Source organism: Hippocampus bargibanti, linkage group LG12 (genome assembly GCF_051943395.1).
Source record: "Hippocampus bargibanti isolate YZ-2025 linkage group LG12, ASM5194339v1, whole genome shotgun sequence".
Taxonomy (NCBI): domain Eukaryota; kingdom Metazoa; phylum Chordata; class Actinopteri; order Syngnathiformes; family Syngnathidae; genus Hippocampus; species Hippocampus bargibanti.
The window spans coordinates 22,511,702-22,537,350 of record NC_142745.1 but is presented as its reverse complement, the minus strand read 5'-3'; the positions used below and the strand labels follow the sequence as shown (position 1 = coordinate 22,537,350).

Below are 25,649 nucleotides of genomic sequence, written 5' to 3'. Positions count from 1 at the left end.
CCATGTTCCAAGACCTGGCTTCCATAGCCGGCAGGGGATCGGACAATCGAGGTCCGCACATTTGGTAGCCGCCCGGCTCACAGACCACCCGATGGGAAAATGCGCCTATACTGTCCTTTCGGGCTGAGCCTGGCAGGCCACATGGGTGCAGACCACGTCACCAGGCACACAACTTAAGGCCTGACTGCTGAGGGGGGCCCACTGACCCACGTCCGGCCGGGTATGGGAAAACATCATCATAGGTCTTTTGATCCATGACTTGTCTGTTCCCTTACCTATGACTCGTTTGCTCCGGGTGGCCCTGCCAAGGTTACAGATCCCCAGATATCCTAGCTCCTTGGATCAATCGGGGACATATCCCCTTCCACCGTGATCAGGCGACAGTTGGGAAAGTTAGATATTCATTCATCTTCTGGACCGCTTTATCTTCCGACGGAGGGTGCGGAGCCTATGCCAGCCGTCTTTGGTCAATAACCGTCGGAAACACTGGATTGACAAACAACCATTCGCTCTCACATTTACACAAAGTTCCAGGAGGCTGTGGGCGCCCCGCCCTCCCACCATGAAACCTGCCGCACCCCCGATGGTCAACACCGTCCAACTCGCCCGTCGTCCCTGCAACTTGCTGCATCATTTATGTCCACGATCGGACATCGGCAAGACGCTTCATGGGCGACTTGGCCGCTGACGTCAGCGTTCTTCCTCAGTCTCCTGCATAGCGCCATGGCACCGCGATCAACTTCACCATCGCCGATGACCGGCATGTCCATGCCCGGCACCGCGATCAACTTCACCATCGCCGATGACCGGCATGTCCATGCCCGGCACCGCGATCAACTTCACCATCGCCGATGACCGGCATGTCCGTGCCCGGCAGCACGACCAACACCATGGTCCTTCGTCCTCACGCTCTCTCGATTCCCCACCTTGACCGATCCTCGCCGAACGACTCGACGGTTAGAAGACCTTCCGGATTTGACTGAACGACAACGACTTCGGCCACCACTGAAACTTCCTCCACCACCTCCCCACCGAAGCCCGCCATGCCGGTGAGCGACCGTCATTGTGCCTGGCCTCTCCGTGTCGCCAAACGACTTTTGTTTTTTATTATTCTTTATTTTTCCTTTGTCGCTTTCACCGACTTCGGATACAAGAGGGGAGCCCTGTGGCGTCACAGGTGCGCACCGTGGCGCTGACTTGTGTACGGCTTTGAGGTGCGCCTTTCAACCCTTTGATGTCTTTCAAGCCCTTTGATATCTTGACACATTCCCACGCATGCAAGGCGTATATAAGTAGCGCTCTGCAGAAACACACGGACTCCCACACAGACACAGACTCGCAGAGACCCGCACAGCGCTGGACGGAGTTTCACAGCACGACTTGCTCGACTCCACGACCACGATCAAGATCTGTGTGTCACTTGCCTGGGACATCTGACAACGAACCTACTTATGATTAAAGAGAAATATTGAACGCTTTAAGCCTGCCATGTGTGTTTTTATAACGTGGGAGGAAACGGGAGGATTTGGAGAAAACCCATGCGGGCCAGGGAAGAACATGCAAACTCCACACAGGGAGGCCTGAGCAGGTTCTGAATTCACGACCTCCGCTCTGTGAAGTCGCCGTGCTGACTGCTCGACGACCGGGCTGCCACGGTGACATGTACTCTCCTTTCTCATCTAAAATCGCCTACACTACAGACAGATAAGTAGCACACGGTTTGTCAGCTATGGTCCTCTTGGCTGCTGGATAACAGCACACCGGCTCCCAGTCGACAAACAAAACAAAAGATGCTCCAAGCTACCGAATTGTGTCCCCTCCAAAATAGACCCCCCCCCCCCCCACCCGCCCTCCACCACCTCCCGATCCCACCCCTAAGACAAATAAATAAAGTAAAAAGATGGAGCAAAAATGACATGATGCCCCTTTGGTCTGTCGCCGGTGAGCTGTCAGCTCTGTTTGACGTGAGTGAGAGGGAGTGGATGCATGCAGGAGGGATGGACAGTAACTTGCAGTGACACCCCCACCCATCCGTCACCCCCCGCCCATCTGCACTGGGGAAGGACGGCCCTGACATTGATTGATGGCTACTATTTGTTTACAGATCCACAAGAGAAGATCCGGGACATGTCTGCCGTAGCGCAGGTGCTAAAAATATTTTTCTTTTGAAATAGATGTTTGAACAAAAAACAGAACGGATTAAAATGGAGATAACCTTTATTCATCTGACGTTAGAGAAATGATTAGTGATTGGCGTCAAGTCAAGGCGTTGTTAATTAGGGCTTGGCATTTTTGTCCGACGATCGTCGACATGATGTCAATCTGCACATCGGTGGTCAAGATTTCAGATTTTCGCTGATGTTATAGACTACAGTGATACCTTGGCTTACGAACTTAATTGGTTCCCAGACAGAGTGTGTAAGGCGAAAAGTGTGTATCCCAAACATTAATGAGAATAATCCGTTCACAGGTCCCCATAAAACATAATTTTCTACTTTCTAATTTTCTAAGCCTTAAAACTATACAAAACATATCTTATTTTAAGTCTAATATATGTGCTATGGTATTGTAATTAAGGAAATAAGCTGTACAGTATAATAAAGTCATTTTATTTACCTTTGTGATGGTTGTTGATGGCTTGATGGAATGGAGTGGCTTGTTTCCTCAGCATTAAACACTTGATGAAGAACGTAGCCTTCTTCTTCCGCCATCTTGAGGAATGATTCCTTGTAAGATTTGGCAGCTTTGTCGTCAGAACTGGCTGCCTCACCATGATGAATGACAATATGAATCCCTGTACGACGCTTAACGTTCTCAAACCATTCGTGGCTAGCCTTGAAATCATCAATAGATGAAGAACTTCCAGGTTTCCTCTTGACGTTATCCGAGTGAAGTTGCCGTGCTTTCTCTGCGATAATTTTACCTAGTTCTTCATCAATTGTGTTCTGTTTAGTTGGGTTGATAGCTTTTTGCATCAAGTGTACAGGCTTGTGCGGGATCTTTGTGGAGTCTGATTGATGGGAGACTTTAACCTTGCAGTCTACACTCTGCCTTTGAACTATCAATAAAGTTGAAACGAGTCCAAATTTCACTGTTTATATCTATTTTCTCACTCTCTGTCGTCTGCCTATTTATTTAAAGTACAACCGACGTCAACGTCACTTTTTTGTTTCCTAACTGACATCAGGAAAACGTTTTATAGCATCTAAAATACCCAAAACACGCCTGATATTTTTATTCAAATGTAAAACAATAAAAATGCAAAAAGAGCAAATGATCTGCAAAAAATGAGCTGCGAATTGGGCATTTTCAGAAAGTCCTGCCCCCAGTTCGTGACGTCACGCCATGACGTCTTGCATTGCTGGAGAATAAAAACAATGGCGAATATGCTTTCTTGTTACACATCCAGTTATGAATATGATTCAAATAGTTCCGAAGAGGAAAGCATACATGTTTGCAATCGATTAAAGAATTTATTCCGTGCCATTTTGAGGCAACATTGGCGGGAAATCGATCACCGAAAAAGAGGCAGAAAATGGCGACCGAGCTCCTGTGAATCAGACCGTTTGGTGCCACATGACGTTTTCAGACCAAACAGGCACAGCAAAATACATTGACTTGATGGAAGGACTGCTACAATGTGTCTTTTTTTCGGTCAGGGGTGTTCCTTCAGTGACATCACGTACGGACTCGTCACAAACTCAAAAACAAGACTTCCGGAATATTCAGCGCGAGTCTTAAAAGGTAAAATATAGCTATTTGCGGTGGAATCTTTGTCAAATACGCTCAGTAGAAGTCATTTGAAGCCATTTTACAAATTATGGACACAACTTGTCCGGAGACGTCGGTTGTCCTTTAATGTTTTCAGCTCTGTATTTCTGTAACCTCACTGCTGCGTTCTTGACCAATCACGTGCAGCTTTAACGAAGACTGGGGGCAGGGTATAGAGGACAAAAAAAGTCTGCTCCCATTTCCTTGTTTGGAGAACGGGCTCGTTCACAAACGACATATCACTCATTGTTGCGCTCCGTGTATATCCCGAAAAATAGTTTGTTTCTCGGGAATGTAACGTTCGTAAGCCGAAAAGTTTGTTAGCCAAGGCGTTCATAGGCCGTATCACTGTAGCTTGTTTGGACAGTTATGTACCCACTTGATTGGAATACGTCTGTGTAAGCTCTCAGTCATACAGCAGTGGTCCATTGATGAAAAGGTTTCTTCAGCCGCCATATGTACTTCTTGGAAGGTGTTTCGCTCTGGTAGTTGGTGATACCAGAGCTAAGAGCAGGGACCTATCAGAGCAGAGGTCTGGCACCACCACCTCGGGACAGTATGGATATATATAGAGGTACCAGCAAAACCTTAGTTCGCTGATGAAGCCTCTTGGATGAGAAGCGAAATGTCCGACACCTTCCAAGAAGTACAGATGACGGCTGAAGAAACCTTTTCATCGATGACTTGAGTGGAAGCTTTGCCCCTTGGTCCCTTTTGAAGAGGTGATGGACTCAGTCCTGTCGCTCCAAGTGAAGTTGAAGCGAGCAAAGTAGAAGATGATAAGGAAGCACTGGGATTTAAAAATGGGGGAAGGTGGCCATGGACATCACAGATTATCTCCGTGGACCAAAGTGGGCACTTGGAGACCGCCTTATACCGGAACCTTTGAGTCCATGTGTGTATGTTATCCTTTGCACCGATAATGTGCATGAACAAGCAGGCAGTTATTTGGTTCCTAACTGATTACAGCCTAGCTTAATTGTGCTGTAGACACGAGTATCATTTCTGGCCTTGCTAATTAGCAGCTGATGAGAAGCGGCAGTTTCATCCAAAACAACAAGTTAGCAACAAGAAAAGGGGGAAGGAGAAGAGAGACAGGAAAGCGCTTACCATTCGCTTCATCTACAAGATAGCAAGTCAAGGTTAAAAAGGAACAAACAGAAAAACATAGACACACAGCAAAGCCAATGACACTTCAAAGTACAGTCAATTTACGACAGACTGCCAAGCAGAGGGAACAGCGGAACACCAATAGTCAGACAGCAAAATACAGCTAACATCCAACTTACGACTGAGTTCCGTTACGACCAACGCGGAATAATTATAAATAATAAAAGAGAAGAATATGAAACGATTATTCAATTTTAAATAGGCGGGAGATGAATTTGGGAAAAGAATAAAAATTGAAAATGTTAAGTGGGAGCGAGTTCAAAAGTTTTAGCGGCTGAATGGCTGAAATTGATATTATGTAGGCGGAAATAGCCAGTTAGCAAGCTAGCTAATAGCCAGTTAGCAAGCTAGTTCTTATTTATATTGCATCATAGCGGGTCGCATAACTGATGGACTGTTCAACACATTTTCAACATTTCTCATAACAGAGATGAAAGTGGACTTTCCTGAAAATATGAAACGTGTATGTGGACTTGTCGCGGCTTGGAATTGAAGCAGATTTACGTGGGACAGGAGATGTAAGACAATCTCTTTTGTGAATGGATGCTACAGCTTGGTGTTTACTTTCAACATTTAGCTTGTAGCAGACGTGCAAATTTCACAATGACCTCCCTGATCCACTGGTGAAAAGGACGCTTTGATCCTCTCCTATTTCATCTAGAACTGCTTCATACAACAAAGAGGCTGCAGAAAATGCTTAAGATTGAATGACTGTCTCTGTCTTTATGGTGTCCTATTTTTATTTTATTTTTTTGCTATTAGCTGGTTGACTAGCTATTGGCTGGCTAGCTAGCTATTAGCTGACTATCTTTCAATCTGAGTTACTCCGGGTTGAGTGAACGCTGACACATGTAGCTGCCGCTGCTCACCCACAGAAAAAAAATATCCGGTGACTGTAAAGTGACTGAGAGTTTTGAAAGGCGCTTAGAAATGAAATGTATTATTATTATTAATATTAACTAAAATATCCGGAATAACTCAAATAGAAAGAAAGCTAGCTAGCTAGCTAATAGATAACTAATAAATAGTTCGCTAGCTAGCTAATAGCAAGCTAATTAATAGTTCGCTAGCTGGCTAATAGCTAGCTAATAAATAGTTAGCCAGCTAGCTAATAGGTAGATAATACAGGTAACATCTGACGACCGAGTTCCGTTCCGGCCAAACGTTCGTAAGTCAAACGATCGTCAAAAAATCAAAATGGCCGACAAGACATTTACACTAATGTTAAGCAGATTCCTTACTTACAGACAGTGTATTGTCGGTGTTCAAATACCTGACATGTTTCGGCGACTACTTCCGCCTTCGTCAGAGTGAGCACAAGAACGAGTGCGAGAAGGAGACGGCAACAATCCAAACAAGAGCAATAAAAGAACAAGCACAACAGGAGCACCATAAATCAGCCATCACGGACCACTGCAAAAGAGAGAACCACATCATGGACTGGGAGAAGGCCAGAGTCATCCGCACCGAAGACAACAAACATCAGCGCTGGATCAGGGAGGCCATTGAAATCCGAAAGCGAGGACCAAGGACCATCAACAGGGATGAGGGAGCTTACATGCTCTCTACTACCTGGAGCAGCATCCTGGAGGGACGAGCGGACAGCGGGGGGCGTGGCTTGCCTGTCAGTTCTGACAGGTAGGTCACGCCCTCATAGCAACACCAGCTGAAAATGGCGCGTCACAGCAACATCCGTGACACTCTGACGAAGGCGGAAGTAGTCGCCGAAACATGTCAGGTATTTGAACACCGACAATACACTGTCTGTAAGTAAGGAATCTGCTTAACATTAGTTATCAAGTAGACAGGATGAATTTAGTACAACGAAACGAACAAAGACATTTACACGACAGGATAGTATACAATGTCAATCTGTTGTTTTTAAGCAACGTTTTCGACTGAATACTATTATATAGCCAACTGTTTAGAGTTCATTTATACATTTTATAACTTTTAGTGTCATTTTTATCATTGTATATTTCGTATTATCGATTTTTATGACTGTATGTATATATGTACTTGGCATCTATAAATGTGTGTGTATTTACAGGTAACATCCGTTTTACGACCGAGTTCCGTTCCGACAGAACGGTCGTACGTCAAAATGGTCGGAAGTCGAAATTCATTCAAAATGTTGAATAGAGACTCGGAGGCAAACTCCGCCCTGTGGTGCCATCACACGGTTTATTGCTGTGCGAGCGAGATGCTGGCTGGCTGGCCAAAATTGTCGAACATGTTGCCGGCCTGCTAGCGCGTTGCGATGCCAGGCGAAGAATTTTTTTTTTTTTTTTTAAATAGAATCTGGAGGTTGTGGTCGTACGTACGGGTCAATCATGATCATTTGAAAAGAATTTGAGAGTGAAGCACTTACAGAACTGAGATATGGGTGCATCCAGTTGTGGCGCCGTGCCCCCTCGAGAGTTGAGTTTCTGGACTTGGGTAGGGGGGACGGGCTTGTGGGATTGGCCAGTGGCCCGGTACATGGCCTGCACCCAAAGAATCCGGTCCTGCTCATCATCGCTGGCAAATATGACCGTGTCGCCCTCTTTCACCGCATTAAAAAATGTCCGACCACCATCCAGGCCTACAGAAAGCAAGCATATACAATAAAGTCTCGTTATATCGATACTATTTCTATGCACGCGCGGAGAAAATTACATGCAAACAGGGTCGGATATATCGATAGTCCCGGTTATATCGATATTTTTTCGGACTCCCTTGAATATCGATATAACGAGACTTTACTGTATATTCCTGATCAAATGTGTTGAAGTATTAATGTGTAACATACAAGCTAACAGAAGTGCGTTGATACCTTGGCTTACGAACTTAATTGGTTCCCAGACAGAGTGTGTAAGGCGAAAAGTGTGTATCCCAAACATTAATTTCCCATAGGAAACCATTAAAATGACAATAATCCATTCCCTGGTCCCCATAAAACATAATTTCTACTTTCTAATTTCCTTGTTTCTTATTTTCTAATTTTCTTAAAACTACACAAAATATATCTTATTTTATGTATGATAAATGTGCTATGCTATAGTAATTAAAGAAATAATCTGTACTATATAATAAAGTGGTCTTATTTACTTTTGTGATTGTCGATGGCTTAATGGAATGGAGTGGCCATCTTGAGGAACGATTCCTTGTAAGCTTTGGCAGCTTTTACGGCAGAACTGGCTGCCTCACCGTGACGAATGACACTATGAATCCCTGTACGGCGTTTAAAGTTCTCGAACCATCCGTGGCTAGCCTTGAAATCATCAAAGGATGACAAACTTCCAGGTTGCTTCTTGACGATATCCGAGTGAAGTTGCTGTGCTTTCTCTGCGATAATTTTACCTAGTTCCTCATCAATTGTGTTCTGTTTAGCTGGGTTGATGCTTTTTGCATCAAGTGGACAGACGACTTGTGCGGGTTATTTGTGGAGCCTGATTGATGGGATATTTTAACCTTGAAGTCTACACTCTGCCTTTGAACTATCAATAAAGTTGAAACGAGTCAAAATGTCACTGTTTTCTATCCAATTTCTCACTCTCTCTGTCATCTGCCTATCTATTTATTATTTGCAGCTCTCTGTTTCTGTAACCACCCCGCCGCGCACTGCTGTTTTGTTGACCAATCACATGCGGCTTTAACCGAAGACTGGGGGCAGGCAATAGAGGACTAAAAAAAGTCAGACGCAATTTTTTTGTTCGGAGAATGGGCACGTTCATTGTGGCGCTCCGTGTGTATCCCGAAAAATAGTTTGAATGCCAAGATTAAATTCTCGTGAATTTACCGTTCGTAAAACGAAAAGTTCGTTAGCGATCGTAATCCGAGGTATCACTGTACTGGAAGCAACATTCATTCACAACATTGCCCACGATGAGATGTGGAACCGTCACCGCCTGTAATTGAAGCGGATTGACGTGGGGCAGGAGATGTGAGACAATTTCTTTTCTGCAACGGACCCTACAGCCTCGTGTTTGCTTTCAACATTTAGCATGACTTTAACCGTTGGCTCGTGCGTGCTCCAGGTCACCTATCCCTGTGCACCCGACGTGTTTATGATCAGACAATTTGTCGAGATTAATGAGAAAGAGGCAAACCCAATCTGTCTCTGTCCCCAAGTTACAACCCCTCCCCGTCGCCCACCCTCAACCCCAACCTTGCCGCATACGTAGCAAACACAACAGAAGACGAATGCTTGAGAGTTAGCAGTGTCACAAGACACACCGAGCAAAGTCGACAGCGTGACAAGACAAAAGGGAAGGCCGTGAAGATGGCCACTCAATCAGCAAGCATGTACCAAACCTTGGAGTACTTTGGATTTTTTTTCCCCCTGAATACAGTGATACCTCAATTTACGAACGCTTTAGCTCACAAACTTTTCGCCTTACGGACAATAAATTTTGCGAGAATATAATCCTGGCATACAAACTAGTTTTCAGGGGACGAACCAAACCACACATCGCCAAGGCTGGCGGACTAGATTTCAACACCCACTTTCTTTGAGTGCAGACATGGTTTGTTATCGAGTGTAGTACTTTTGCCATTATGGGACCCAAAAAGACCCCACCAGGGGCTAGTGTTAAGCCGAAGAGGACACAACATAAAACTATGCTCGAGCAGAAGAAGGAGATTATCGAGAAACACAAACGAGGTGTGCGTTTGTGTGATTTAGCATCCCAGTACCAGTATGCTAAGTTGACCATTGCTACGTGTGGCTAAGGGTGTTTCCGTGTTGTCTAAGCAACAGCCTCAGTCAATAGAAGAGGCTGAAAAACATCTGTTGATTTGGATTAATGAAAAGCAGCTAGCAGGGCACAGTGTGAGTCAGGGTATTATTGTCGAGAAAGCACGGCAACTTCACTTGGATATCATCAAGAGGCAACTACAACAACGACCATCACAAAGGTCAATAATACCACTTGATTATACAGTACAGTTTATTTCTTTCATGACAATACAATAGCACATTTATTATACATAAAATAAGGTATATTCCTGTGTAATTTTAAGGGTCATTTAGTAGAAAATGATGTTTTATGGGGGCCTGGAAACGGTTTATTCCCATTTTTAATGGTTTCCCATGGGAAATTAATGTTTGGAAGACTCACTTTTCGCCTTACAGACACTTTCTGGGAACCAATAAATTTTGTGAGCTGAGGTATCACTGTACAATACATTGGGGAAGTACTGAATCCGCGTTAAATGAAGCCTAATATTGCCAGGGATCACCGTCATGCTGTATTCACACTTGTAGATTCAGAGTTGGACTGTCGATGGAAGCATGTGAACAATCAAGGTCACTGAAGTCACCTGGCTGAGGGTCGGTGTAGTCCACAGTGTAGCCATCCAGCTGGAGCAGCTCCACCGGCTCCACTTTTTTTTCTCGGTAGCTGCACATGGCAAATGTGTACTGACTCACCTGCGGAGCAAAGCAAGGAGAGGATTGTCAAACAGTCTTGATGTGTCAACTTGATAATAGCATGACCAAGAGAATCAATATGTGAATGAATGAAAAGATCTTGCTTTGCAGACTTACTGTACTTTTTAGACACTCTCGAACAAGTACCGTCATTTCTGGTGTATAAGGCGCACCCCCAATTAATAGTGTATTTTCAATTTTTCCATTGATGATTTCAAGGCTAGCCACGGATGGTTCAAGAACTTTAAGTGTCGTACAGGGATTCATAGTGTCATTCGTCATGGTGAGGCAGCCAGTTCTGACGATAAAGCTGCCAAAGCTTACAAGAAATTGTTCCTCAAAATGGTAGAAGAAGAAGGCTACATTCCTCATCAAGTGTTTAATGCCGATGAAAGCGGCCACTCCATTCCATCAAGCCAACAACGGCCATCACAAATGTCAATAAAACAACTTTATTATAAGGTACAGTTTATTTACCAGAGCACATTTATTATACAAAAAAATTAGGTATATTGTGTGTAGTTTTAAGGATTATTTAGTCGTACATAAATGATGTTTTATGGGGACCTGGGAACAGATTATTCTCATTTTAATGGTTTCCTATGGGAAGTTAATGTTTGGGATACATACTTTTCGCCTTCGACACACTTTCTGGGAAACCAATTAAGTTCGTAAGCCAAGATATCACTGTATTTTTTTTTGTTGGGGGGGGAGGCGGCTTTACTTTGAAATTTAAAGTGACAGCCACAGTATATGGCGCTCATGGGAAGAGTAGTGACACTCTGCCGTGACAGTCGCTGCCAGTCATGCCAACCTTTCGTCACCAATCAACAGGCCTGGCCAATCAGCCGCTGTCGTCACCTCCCTTGCTGCAAGTGGCACTTCTCACTCCAACTGCAGCTGTGTGTGTGTGTGTGTGTGTGTGTGTGTGTGTGTGTGTGTGTGTGTGTGTGTGTGTGTGTGTGTGTGTGTGTGTGTGTGTGTGTGTGTGTGTGTGCCAAATGAGATTTCAAACGACACCGCTGATGAGACCTGGGGCAAAGTAAAGGATGGAGGGACTGTACAGCAGTTCTCAGGCCTTTTGGAAAGTACAAAGGCAAATTTGAGACTAAATGACAGCCCCCAGCCGCCACTACTAAAAAAAAATTCCTTTTCTCTCATTCGTTCTGTGCATGGTTGTCCCTCCACCTCAATTGTCATCTGTCACTCATGACAGGCAAAAGAGTTCTCTCTATTTAGCTTTCTATTGGCTATATGGCCATCTAGGTGGCTAGCTATCTGTTGGCTATCTATTAGCTAGCTACTAGCTGGAAGCTTTCTATCTATTTAGCTATTTATCAGCTATATAGCTATCTGGGTGGCTGGCTATCTAGGTAGCTATCTATTAGCTATCTACTGACTGGCTAGCTAGCTTACTATCTATTTACTTCCAGGTTGAGTGAACGCTCGTGGCGTGTGGCTGCCGCTACTCACCTACAGAAAAACTGATCCTGTGATGGTAAAGTGACCTTGAGAGTTTTGAAAGGCACTTAGAAATGTATTATTATTACAGTAAAGCCTCGTTATATCGATATTCAAGGGAGTCCGAAAAAATATCGATATAACCGGGACTATCGATATATCCGATATCGATATAACGAGACTTTACTGTATTATTATTATTATTATTATTATTATTATTATTATCCGAAACAGCCGTCAATTTCCCAATTTTTTGTTGCATGTGGTGTATGTCATCATATTTCAAGACTAAACTCAGCACCTAAAATCTAAAATGCACACGTACTGAAAAGGCAATGGTCACTATGTCAAGTATTTAAATAAAGTACAGGTAACATCCGACTTACGACCGGCTCAACTTATGACCACAATTGTATTTTATTTATTATAGTATCTATGTCTGTGTAAGCTCTCAGTCGTACAGGAGTGGTGCATCGATGAGAAGGTTTCTTCAGCCGTCTTCTGGACTTTTTTGAAGGTGTCGGACGTTTCGCTTCTTATCCAAGATGCTTCGTCAGCGAACTAAAGTCTTAGTGGTCGTATCGGCCCTATTTATATATCCCTAATGTCCGGACATGGCGGCGTCGGACACAGCTATGATAGGTCCCTACTCTCAGGTTGGGGGGAGCAGAGGACCACTCTCTGCGGCCCCACTGATTGTTCCTACATTCCTGACTAACGACTGGCCTATTTGCCCCACTCCCTCCGGTATCACCTCATCAGTATTACTAATGTTGCCTAAGCAGGTTATTGTATGAACGATCCAAATTGAACCTCACCCCACCAGACCGGTTTAATGAAGGATTTTGTTGTTTTATAAGAATCGCTTCTTTTACCCCCCTTTCAAACCATCGATGTTCTTTCGCTAAGATTTTAACCTCATTGTCGTCAAATGAGTGGTTGCTAGCTTTTAGGTGCAAATGTACTGCCGATTGAGGCCCACTTGTATTATCCCTGCGATGTTGATAAAGTCTTTTTTTTGAGAATTTGTTGAGTCTCCCCAATGTACTGCTCTTTACAATTTTCATTGAATAAACTACATGACTTTGTTTTTCATTTGGTAGCCTATCTTTTGGATGCACTCATTTCTGCCTTAATGTGTTTATCGGTTTGAAATAAGTAGAGAGTAGGGACCTATCATAGCTGTGTCCGGCGCCGCCATGTCTGGACATTAGGGATATATAAATAGGGCCGCACTACCAGTAAGACTTTAGTTCGCTGACGAAGCCTCTTGGATAAGAGGCGAAACGTCCGACACCTTCATAAAAGTACAGATGACGGCTGAAGAAATCTTCTCATCGATATAGTATCTATGCTTGTCTGTGACTGTAAAGTATAACGTCTGCCCGGATGCCCGAGGCATGTAACTTTTACGCTGGGGGACAACTTCCAGAACCTCTCTGCCCGGGTGGCTGACAACTCTTTCCAGGGAAAACAAAAAACAAAAAAACAAACGTTTTTTTTTTTTTTTTTTAAATCAAACGTTTACATTATTCCGATTTCGAAATATTCATTCGGTTTCAAATTTCGGAATTCCGGTTCGTTTGGCAATTTTTAATTTCGGTTCGTTTGGAAATGGACATACCCTGCAGCCAATCAGAAGCCTACATCAAATAACTTCGCACCCGGACTTTCCCGAACGTTATCAGGTCGTGCATTTGCATATCCTGATAACGTAAGTAGATGAGAGAACACAAGAAAAATGGATCAGTGGTTAGGAATCAAGCCAAAACCTCAGCCCCAGAAGAGAGACTCAAAAGAAGCAAACACAATTTATGACCCTACAAAACGTAAACGTACATTGAGAGCATGGTGGAAAGAGGAGTTGACGTGGCTTGCAGCAGACGACGCAACGCAAATATTGCACTGTGCAACCTGCCAGGAAGTGGATGGACAAAACACAACTGGAGCCAATCATCAGCAAAGGATATTTCCGACAAATTAAGCAAGGGGACATTTGTGCTAGGCACATCCTTCATTAAAAAAATCCTTATTATTTTGCAACAATGGTGTTTTTTTTTTGAGATTAGCCGTCTTATTGTGTTTCAAGTTGTGAAAAATGGGGCAAGCAACTTTATGGCTGGGCAGGACACTTTTCAGAGTTGTCTGCCCGGGTGTCCGCTAAATTTTCTCACGAGTTTCAGACACTGTTATTATAATATACAGTAAAGTCTCGTTATATCAATATTCTCGGGAGTGGGAAAAAATATGGATATAACCGGACTATCGATATATCCGATCCTGCGGCATGTCAATGTTCTCCTTGCGTTCATAGAAATAGTATCGTAATAAGCGGTACTATCGATATAACCGATATCCATATAACGAGACTTTACTGTAATGATGATTGCATTTGATTTATTATTGTATCTATGCTTGTCTGTGACTGTAAAATGTCCTTGAGAGCTTTGAAATGAAATGTATTATTATTATTAAAAGACAGGCAGGCACGTTCTGCATTGTGAGTGAAATAAAAAGCGGTGAAAAGCACAAAGGCATTTTCCGTGGCTGCCTGCGCACGCGGTCATCCTTAAGAGCAAACGCACTTGAGCGCGCGGTGGATTGACGCTTATTTGTCACTTGAAATCTATTTTGCCGCAAGCAAGCAAGCGGCTTCAAGTTGGCAGCGCACGGGATTTTCTAGCTCCAAGTGTTAGGCCAGCTAGTGTTCACTCCACTTTGTCAATCCGCTGTCAACGTGTAGCTCTGAGACATATTCTCTCAATGCATGGGAGACAGGCGGCAGCCCCCGCCCCCCCGCCGCCGCTCCACCCGCACCCTTGCATGCCACCCGTGTCCGGATGCAGTAACCAGGAAATGGCTGCTACAAGCCTCTTTGGCCCCCAAACGCCCAAGAAAAAAAGCCCGTTCGGCTTCTCCGTCTCTCCTTTGACAAGCAGGCGGATGGCAGCTTGGCTGCAAGTCCCTCCCGCCAAATGCAGGGATGAGAATGACAAATGAGAAAAAAGATGGTAGGAAGTGGAAATCCATTCAAAATGTTGAATAGAGACTCAGAGGCTAAATGACTCGCAAACCCCTCCCCCCTCTTAAAATGTTAAAAATGGGGTCCGGAGGTCGTGGTCGTAAGTACGGGCGGTCGTAAATCGAGACGGTCGTAAGTCGGATGTCACCTGTATATAATAATAATAATAATACATTTCATTTCTAAGCGCCCTTCAAAACTCTCAGTCACTTTCCAGTCACAGGATCAGTTTTTCTGCGGGTGAGCAGCGGCAGCCACATGCGACAGCGTTCACTCAACCAAGAAGTGAATAGAAAGCTAGCTTGCCAGCTAATGGATAGCTAATAGATAGCCAACAGATAGATAGCTGGTGTTCGTCCTCTTTGGAAAGAGATGAGCATCTTCACTGGATTGGTGGGTGGTGAAGATGACTTGCGCGTGAGTTTGATGAAAGTGAAGGAGAGTTGCGCTTGCTGGTCTGCTTCACTCTCTGGTCCCAGCCAATCAGAATTCAGTGGCAAGACAGAGTCAAGACGACTGGGGATGGGTCGGGATGTGACCACAGTGTTCTACGTGTCTCACTGTGCTCCACAACGCTTTGCTGTGCCCACCTTCATGCCTGTTGAACCAGTCTGGTGGTTTCCTCCACGCAATCTGCTGGCTCCAGGCTTCACATGCGTAGGTAGACAAGCCCTACAATAAGCGACTGTCTATGTGGCATGCTCACGTAGACACGGAGACTCGTGGTGGCTGGGACGCCTAACCCCATCACAGATCAAACACACCTGCCCACTGCCCAACTTAGATAGCTATATAGCTAATAGCCAGCTAGCTAGACAGTTAGTTAGCTAATACACTGAGCCAGCGTTCACTCAACCCGGAAGTAAATATAGATAAAAAAGCTAGCCGGCTAACTAGCAGATAGCTAATAGATTTCCACCATGTTCATCTCCCTTTTCATTATGAACTGCTTAAGGGTGCAGAAAGTGCTTAAGAGTGAATGACTGTGTGTCTTTTGTGTTGTGTAAAATTATTTGTTATTTTGTGGACTTCAAGATGGCGCCGCAAGAGTGGCTGCCTTTACAGCAGCTCCTGTATTTTGTTTTTCTACTTCTTCCTTTCCTCCTTCTTCCATCACATTGCTGCTGTGAAATGTCAATTCCTCCACTGCGATACTAATAAAGGCTTAATCTAATCCAAAACCCAAATGTGTACTCCATACGTGGCTGATTTGAAAACTTACTTTTGTCTTCTAAAATAATCACTTTGTTTTACACTTACGTATTTGAAACGTAGCATCGAATTTAACTTCTTCCCTGCCAGGTGAGGTGCAAATAGGTGTCCACGCCAGTGCCTGGATTTTTGTCATTTTCACTCAAATATCAGGATCCAGTTTTAGGATGAAAAAAAACATTCAATGCAGCGTAAGGAAAAAAAGAGTTAATTCCTAAATGATACGGTGCTGAAGTTACACGAGCTTGAAATGAGGGCAGCTGTCCAAAATACATCCATATTGGTTGATCTAGCGCTTGCACAACAGCTGAAGCAGGAAGAAAGCGCTAATATGGAAAAAAGGGGAAATGCTGCCGCCTGTGGAAAGGAAAAAAACCATAGCCAGAGGTCGTATCAGCGCTTCACCGCCCCCCCCCCGCGAAAAAAAAAAACAAAACCCAAACAAATTTGTGAATGGCGCTCCATTTCATATTTTCACTTCCCCAATAAATTTGGTGATTGGAGTGATTCCGGAGCCTATCCCAGTCGCAAATGTTGAGAGACACGACACCCTGAATCACTTGCCAGCCGTTTCTGTTTCATATTTCTTTTTTATAGTCTTCATTCGCGTTCCAAACAATCAAGGCTTTGAGAAAACAAAAAGCAAGCAATGCTCTTACCTGAACTAGAACAAAGAACCGTTTCTTCCATCTTTTCCAGACATTTTTGCCAATGGCCCACAGATACCTGTGTTGGTTGAAAACAATCACGTATCAATGAAAACAATTCACATGTGCTCATTGATGACATGTAACTAAAACAACTACCGTAGTTTCCGGTTTATAAAGTGTAATTCGGAACAATTATCGGAGTTTCCTTTCCTCACCAATGATTGAAAGAGTTGTACATCGAGCTATAAAGCTGACTCGGTATCGAGCTATAACAATAATAATAATAATAATAATAATAATAATAATAATAATAATAACAATAATAATAATAATCAAAATCAAAGTCAGATTTATTGTCAAATATGCTAATATGCATGACATACAGCACAGATGAATAATAACAATAATAATAATAATAATAAAAAGAAGAAGTTTGAATGACTTTGATGTTTTACATTTTGTTCCTGTTGACTTTATTTTAATACAATTTCTCAAACACAACCTGCTGCTCCCTCCTGCCTGCCTGCTTTTTGGGATCCACATCTGCCATCAACACCTTGCAAAGCGTGACAAAAGTGACCTTGAGAGTTTTGAAAGGTGCTTATAAATCAAATGTATTATTATTATTATTCAATACTTCTTCTACAGGGGGAGGGAAATGGAGTCGGTGGCTGCTGACAGTCGTCGCCAGACCTGTTGTGGCTCACTATTACTCCACATATAAAGACTTTATATAAGGCGCAGGGTAATCTTTTGAGGAAAATCAAGGCTTTTGGGTGCGCCTGACACACCGGAAAACACGGTCCACTTTGTTGGTTATTTTCTCCCTGCAAAGGGAGGAGTGTGACGTCAATGTTTTTTGTGAGCCACAGAAGTCCACTCCCAAATGAACTGAAAAGGGGTTCGACTAGGACATCTCCTGGTTGAAGTGAGTTATTACAACCACAAAATCCACAACGGTTCTCGGCTGCACTAATGGCTAGATACCAAACTGATCCACTTGGGGTCGCCCATGTCCTAGAAAAGACTGTTGACTCTCGGTTCTTGCCGTGTATTCATTCTATCTGCAGTACTACTACCATACCTCCTCTCACCCGGGTGGTCAGTTTCTCCTAAATAACTGCTGAAAGACTGACTGTGTCCACCCTGAATTGGTTGCCAAGTATTTGAAAGAACCTGACGTCGATATTTTTGAAATGCGGGAGGAAAGCGCAGGTGTGGAGAATGGTTTGTCGTTCAGTTGTTGTACTTTATAAAAAGGTGCGTTTTATCCTGCAAAGAAAGATTTTTCTTGCAAGAAGGCTCATGAATGATTTAGTATATTCCAGTTTGTTTGTTTTTTTTAACTAATAATCCTTTCATGTAAAGAAAAATGACTGGAAGAATAGTGAGCCATGTTAATGCATCGAGCTAATGCATCGAGCTAGCGAGCTATTTGCTATCTATTGGCTATCTAGCTGGCTGGCTGGCTATCTAGCTAGCTAACTATTAGCTAGCTAGCTAGCTTTCTTTCTATTTGAGTTACTTCCGGGTTGAGAGAACGCTGGCGTGTGTTGCTGCCGCTGCTCACCCACAAAAAAAAAATTTATCCTGTGACTGTGAAGTGACTGAGAGTTTTGAAAGGCACTTACAAATGAAATGTATTATTATAAAGTACAGAGAGAAAAGTCAGATGTCGATCGCCATGACGCCTTTGGTAAAAAAATGAAGATGTAAATGCAAAATGATTTTAATTAGAGGTCAGTATCAAGATATAGTCACAGTGTTGCTCTCAGTGCGTCTGTCCTACAAAGTCTTTGGTCTCTGGGACGGACTGAGTGACTGAATCCCAATTAGAAAGCATTAGCTATATATTAGCTAGCGAGCTAGCTTTCTATCTATTTAAGTTACTTTCGGGTTGAGTGAACGCTGGCGCCTGTGGTTGCCACTGCTCACCCACAGAAAAACTGTTCCCGTAACTGTAAAGTGACCTTGAGAGTTTTGAAAGGCGCTTAGAAATCAAATGTATTATTATTATTAATACTCCCTCAGCGTGGAAATTTGCAACAATTGAACACGAGAATTGGATGGCGCAGTGAAATAATCAAAAAGAGGAGCAAGCATGACAACAGGACAAACCCACTCAGACAGAGAGAGAAACTTACCCACAATGCTTCATGTTCTGCGGTTTATCCATGCGAATGGCCAATCGGATCTTCAGGTCAGTGTCTGAGCAGCCTTTTGAAATGCACATTTTGTGCATCTCCGACTGCTTGGGACTGTTTGGAGTTGGATGGAGTACAACCTGCAAGTATTTATGACATGATAAGGACGGACCGGACGACAGCGGCGATCTGAAACACTTTTGGCATTTGTGAGTGATAGAGATTAGTCAGAATAGAAGTGATCACATTTAAAACTTTTATGTTGTTATATGCTTCGTGAACATGTGTGACGAGAATACACAATTGAAGCACAGACAACCGGGGGTCAATCTGGGGTCAACAGACACAGCCTGTTAACCTGTTGTCTTCAACTAGGAGATCTGGCCTTGGACATAATTTAGTACTTGGTTAACTCCTTCCTTGGACAGAATTTAGGACTTGTCACTCCTTCACATCTCGAGGTCATTAGCCAGGTTACAAATCTAAAGACAACCAATTAAAATGTCTATGTTCTGTTGTTTAAAGCTGTTGGTGCTTGGGACGTCCAGGGGCGTGGTATTCAAATCAAGAAAACTATGTTTTACTAATGTATTACTCAATTTGCATTTACTCTCAATTTGGGCGTCTGTCTTGAATGGCTACGTCCCCTGCTGGCAGAAAAAGACAATCTGTCTGTGTTCCAGCTTTTGTCCACAGTGTCCGATCCAACATCTCTGACATTACTGAAGGCCAGGAGCCGCGAATCACAATCATCAAGACGGGAAAGCAACAATCGTGGTGACCAGGATAGCAATACATTGGGAGCTGTTTGCAGAGTGTTTTGACCAGCGGCAAGGCCTGCAAAGCCTTCTCTGATGGCTTAGAAATATCGGACTGATACTATTTTGTCCATCGATTCTGATGAAATAATTCCAAATTGTCTTTCAGAATATGGAAGCATGTACCCAATCACATTTCAGCCATCATTTGTGACCAGGGTCAGAAATCGACCTGGACGCTTTCAAAATGGAAGGAGAGTATGCTGTTGTCAGAGATATTCAATCGGACATTGTGAACAAAGACTCAAACACAGAAAGAGTGTCTTTTACTGCCGGCAGGAGATGCAGCCATTCATGACAGATGCTTGAATTCTGCAGCCCTCTGCCAAGCTATTTATTGAGAGTAAATGCAAATTGAAGTAATACATATGATGTTTTACTTTATTCAAATCAAGAAAACAATGATTTAAACATAGTTTTCTTGATTTGAATACCACGCTCCTGGACGTCCCAAGCACCAATAGCTATAAACAATAGAGCATCGACATTTCAATTGGTTGTCTTTCCCTGAACCGATACATTTGTAACCCGGCTAATGGGTTCTTCCTATGAGGGAGTTTCAAGTCCTAAATTATTCTTTTGAAGGAGATTCTCAAGTCCTAAATTCTGTTGAAGGCCAAATCTCCTAGATGAAGATGACAGGTTAACAGGCTGTGTCTGTTTACCTCAGATTGACCCCCGGTTTCTCTGTGCTTCAATTGTGTATTCTCGTATCTTCTTTTCCTTTTGGCTTTTCCCCTCAGGGGTCGCGACAGCGAATCAATGTTCTCCATCTATCCCGGTTTTGTGCATCCTCCTCTCTCACACCAGCGACCTTCATGTCCTCTTTGACCACATCCATAAACTTCCTATTAGGTCTTCCTCTCGGTCTCCTGCCTGGCAGTTCAAGGCTCAGCATCCTTCTCCCGATATAGTCACTCTCTCTCCTCTGGACATGTCCAAACCATCTCAGTCTGACTTTCTCTCCAAAGCCTCGAATATGAGTTGTCCCTCTAATGTACTCATTCCTGATCCTATCCAACCTGGTCACTCCCAAAGAAAACCTCAACATCTTCATCTGTGCTACCTCCAGCTCTGCTTCCTGTCTTTTCTTCAGTGGCACTGTCTACAGTCCAAATATCATGGCTGGTCTCACCACGGTTTTGTATTCTGTGTATTCTAGTATAACAGCATGAAACCTTTAAATATGATAACTTCTATTCTGTCTGATCTCTATCAGTTGTAGAGAATGATAAATAGACCCTCAAACTGAAGTAAAGGTAAGAGGATGAAGATGTCAAGTGAGCCAGAGTCAAATTGGAGATCGGAGGTGATTTTGGAGAGGAGGAAAATTGCACAAGATAGAGGCTCATAGAGGCTCTCGTGGAGTGCACTTGAGTGGAAACTACATTTTGGGAGGATTTTGGAGATAAAAGGTGGATAAGAACTAGGGTGAGGGTTATTGTATTTTTTGAGGTCTGAACCTATTTTGATTTTTTTGGGGATATGGGTGATCACTTCAGTTTTCAACCATGATGGGACCACACCGTTGGACAATCAAGAGTGAATAAATGGCTGAAATGAGGAGAAGGAGTGAGGAGAGACTGGCTTAAATTCAATAAAGCGGTGGGCAGAAAATCAAAGCTGGTCAAGTCAAGGACTTGGAGATTGAAGCTGTGGAGAGGCAATGCAAAGAAGTGTTGCTGAGTACAATCCCATTCAAAAAGCAGCTTTGATGAGTTCCGGGTGTCTAAATACAGTCATACCTCACCTTATGAACTTAATTGCTTCCCAGAAAGCGTGTAAGGCGAAAAGTTTGTCTGCCGAACATTTATTTCCCATAACAAACCATTAAAATGAGAATAATCCGTTTCTAGGTCGCCATAAAACGTAATATTCAACGAAATAAGCCTTAAAGGACAACCAACATCACTTTTTTGTTTCCTGATATCAGAAAAACGTTTTATAGCATCTAAAATACCCGAAACAGGCAGGCTGATATTTTTAGTCAAATGCAAAACACCAATAAAAATGACTTCAAGTGTCCCAAAACTGCCACAGAATGAGCTCAAAACTAGGGAAATCCAGAAAGTCCCGCCCCCAGTTCGTGACGTCACGCCAAGACGTCTTGCATTGCTGGAGAATCAAAACGATGGCTTCAGATTCGGAGAATATGCTTTCTTGTTACACATCCACTTATGAATATGATTCAAATAGTTCTGAAGAGGAAAGTATAAATGTTTGCAATCGATTAAAGAAGGTCTTGCGGGTCATTTTGAGGGATCAAAACTGATGTGTAGCATCACAGAAAATGCAGAAGATGGCGCCAGAGCTCCGTTGGAAATGGGTTTATTTTTCACCTTGGAATTTTTGTCAACAAATAGCAAAGAGTTGTCTCGGTGTAACATACAACGATTCACCATTGCGTTATTTATGTTTTCCTTCTAATTTCGCCATCAACACGGATCAACACGAAGTTTTCAGACCAAACAAAGTACCGTAAAATGCATTGAGGTGATGCAAGGTGTGTCCTTTCTCGCTGAGGGGCGTTCCTTCAGTGACGTAGGGTGAGGACTCGTCACCAACTCAAAAACAAGACTTCATGAATATTCAGCGTGACTTTTAAAAAGTAAAATCGAGCGATATGCGGTGGAATCTTTGTAAAATACGCACAGTAGAAGTCATTTGAAGCCATTTTACAAATTATGGACACAACTTGTCCGGAGACGTCGGTTGTCCTTTAAAACTACACAAAAATATACCTTAATTTATGTATAACAAATGTGCTATTGTATTGTAATGAAAGAAATAAACTGTACTATATAATAAAGTTGTTTTATTGACCTTTGTGATGGTAGTTGTCAATGGCTGGTAGCAATGGTCAACTTAGTCTACTGGTACTGGGATGCTAAGTCACTCCAACGCACACCTCGTTGGTGTTTTTCGATGATCTCCTTCTTCTGTTCGACCGTCATTTTCTTTTGTGTCCTCTTCGGCTTAACACGAGCCTGCGGTGGGTCTTTTTTGTTCCCAAAAAAGCAAAAGTCCTCCACTCGATAACAAACCACATCTGCACTGAGTCCACTGAAAGAAAGTGGGTGTGGAAAACGAGTCAGCCAGCCACCGTGGCGCTGTGTGGTTTGGTTCGTCGCCGAAAACTAGTTCGTTAGCCAAGACTATATGCCTGCGAATTGAATGTTCTGGAAGTGAAACGTTTGTGAGTTAAAGCGTTCATAAGCTGATGTATCACTGTACGTTCTAAGTGCATCTGTGTGGAGGTGGAGAGTGTTGAGAATGTACCCTTCCAAGCTCCTTATCCTCCAAGGCCAAGACCCCGGTGCTTTCGGTGAAGAGCTTGACTTTGACGGCAGGTAAGGGCTGGCTGGTTGTGAAATCCCCCTGGGTTCCCCAACTACACACACATTCATCAACACATTAGCGCTGCATTTCACCGTCGGATGACAGTCAATCGACACCATTTTTATTTTTATTTAAAATAGATTCTTTTCTTACAGACAGTGTATTGTAGGTGTTCAAATACCTGACATGTTTTGGCGTATACTTCCGCCTTCGTCAGAGTGTCCTCCGAGAGGACACTCTGACAAAGGCGGAAGTATACTGTCTGTAATTACTGTCTGTAAGAAAAAAATCTATGTTAAATTAGATATCAAGTAGACAGGATGAACTTAATACAAGCATTTTTTTTGTTTCCTAACTGACATCAGAAAAACGTTTGACAGCATCTAAAATAGCCAAAACACACAGGCTGATAGTTTGAGTCAAATGCAAAACACCAATAAAAATGACTTCAAGTGTCCCAAAACTGTGACAAAATGAGCTCGAAACTGGGCAGATTCAAAAGATCCCGCCCCCTTGTTCATGAGGTCACTATGAGTCACACACTGCCTTGCTCCAGAATCAAAACAATGGCTTCAGAGAGTTCAGATTGGGATAATATGCTTTCTTGTTACTAATCCAGTTATGAATATGATTCAAATAGTTCTGAACAGGAAAGCATAAATGTTTGCAATCGATGAAAGAAGTCCTTCCGTATCAATTCGAGCCGTCTGTAGCGCCCAGAAAATGCACAAGATGACACACAAGCTCTGTTGGAAAGAGGCTGATTTGTCCGCTGGGAATTTGTGTCAACTTACACCTTCTTTAGGCGTGTTACCGCAATTGGCTGCGACACACAACCATTCACCATCCCGTTATTTATGTAGTTTTCCTACTAATTTCGCCATCAACACGGATCAACACGATGTTTTCAGATGAAAAAAAGTACCCAAAATGCATTGTGTGTCGCTTTGTCAGTCAGGGGCGTTCCTTCCGCGACGTCACGTCGGGCATCGTCTCCGACTCGAAAACAAGACTTCCGGAATATTCAGCGCCAGTCTTAAAAGGTCAAATATAGCTTTAATATGCGCTGGAATCTTTGTCAAATGCACACAGTAGAAATCATTTGACAAATTATGGACACAACTTGTCAGAAGGTGTCGGTTGTCCTTTAATGCATTATTCAAAGGAGGTCGTTCCCGCTTTAATTTGGGCGAAGGGAAGAAAGACTCCACTCTGGATGGATGACGAATCCGTCACAGAGACATTTATGGGATGTGATCTTGCATCAAAATGAGTCATTTGATTCAGGATATGACCACCGTCAAAGTACACAAGCTCAGAGTTCAACTCCTTCACTGCCATTCACAAATTGATTCGGGAATTGAAAATATGACATTGAGCGCCATGCCCGAATTAATTCAGGTTTTGTTTTTTGTTTTCTTGCAGGTGGTGCTGATAGAGCGCTGGTCAGACCTCTGGCAAATTATAATTTTTCCCTTCCACAAGGGGGCAGAATTTCTATTTTTTACATGTTAGCACTTTATTCCAGCGCTCTACTAGTTTTCTATTCTATCTATTTGAGGTATTCTTATTATTATTATTAGCTATCTATTGGCTAGCTAGCTAGCTAGATAGATAGCTTTCTATCTATTTGAGGTACGTATTATTGTTATTATTATTAGCTATCTATTAACTAGCTAGCTACCTAGCTTTCTATATTTGAGTTACTTCCGGGTTGAGTGAACGCTGGCGCATATGGCTGCCACTGCTCACCCACAGAAAAACTTATCCTGTGACTGTAAAGTGACCTTGAGAGTTTTGAAAGGCGCTTTGAAATGAAATGTCTTATGTTACTGATGGTTTGAGTGAACGCTGGGGCGTGTGGCTGCGGCTGCTCACCCACAGAAAAAAATATCCTGTTCCTGTAAAGTGATCGGACAAACATCCACTTTCCACCGTGTCATTTTTTACTCTGTAGCGCTGTCGGAGCTTTCTCTCTCTCATCTCAACATCTCTGATGTCCGTGTGCTTGTTTGAATTGTGGCAGTCTAAAAAATACCACCCATCTGTCTTCTACCACAAATTTTAACCAATCACGGGCGGCTTTACAACTCTGATAAGCGGCTTCATATGCTGGATGAAACGCAGCATGTGCGCCGTCTTGTGCATTTTCTTGGCTGCTACATCAAAGTCCAGATCTTCACCGGTTTCATCGCTGGCAGACGGCTCAAATTGATACGGAAGGACTTCTTTAATAGATTGCAAAACAAACATTTATGCTTTCCTCTTCAGAACTGAATCATATCGGATCATATTCATAACTGGATGGATCGTTTTGATTCTGGAGCAAAGCAGTTTGTGAAGGAGTATGACTTTGTGATGTCACCAACAAGGGGGCGGGACTTTCTGAATGTGGCCAGTTCCGAGCTCATTTTGTGGCAGTTTTGGGACACTTGAAGTCATTTTGATTGGTGTTTTGCATTTGACTCAAAATATCAGCCTGTGTGTTTTGGGTATTTTAGATGCTATCAAACGTTTTTCTGATGTCAGTTAGGAAACTAAAAAGTGATGTCGGTTGTCCTTTAAATTGTCTTCTGTTTTTAAATGCCCACATCTGGAAAGTGAGGGGTGGAAGCAGGATTTCAAACTTTTTTATCTCTCATGTTCTCA

At 43.1% G+C, this 25,649-nt stretch overlaps 1 protein-coding gene across 10 annotated transcripts in view; it reads right to left on the bottom strand.

Moving 5' to 3' along the window:
* The window catches only part of cadpsa (calcium dependent secretion activator a), a 181,088-nt gene that overhangs the window by 114,786 nt on the left and 40,653 nt on the right, over positions 1-25,649 (bottom strand). For all 10 annotated transcript variants that reach the window (XM_089009909.1, XM_089009911.1, XM_089009910.1 and 7 more), the window contains exons 7-11: positions 22,941-23,052; positions 18,844-18,983; positions 16,709-16,775; positions 10,246-10,354; positions 7,313-7,525 (exon numbers count right to left, since the gene is read on the bottom strand). In XM_089009909.1, coding sequence (XP_088866035.1) covers positions 7,313-7,525; positions 10,246-10,354; positions 16,709-16,775; positions 18,844-18,983; positions 22,941-23,052 — 641 coding nt within the window. The remainder of the gene's footprint in view (positions 1-7,312; positions 7,526-10,245; positions 10,355-16,708; positions 16,776-18,843; positions 18,984-22,940; positions 23,053-25,649) is intronic.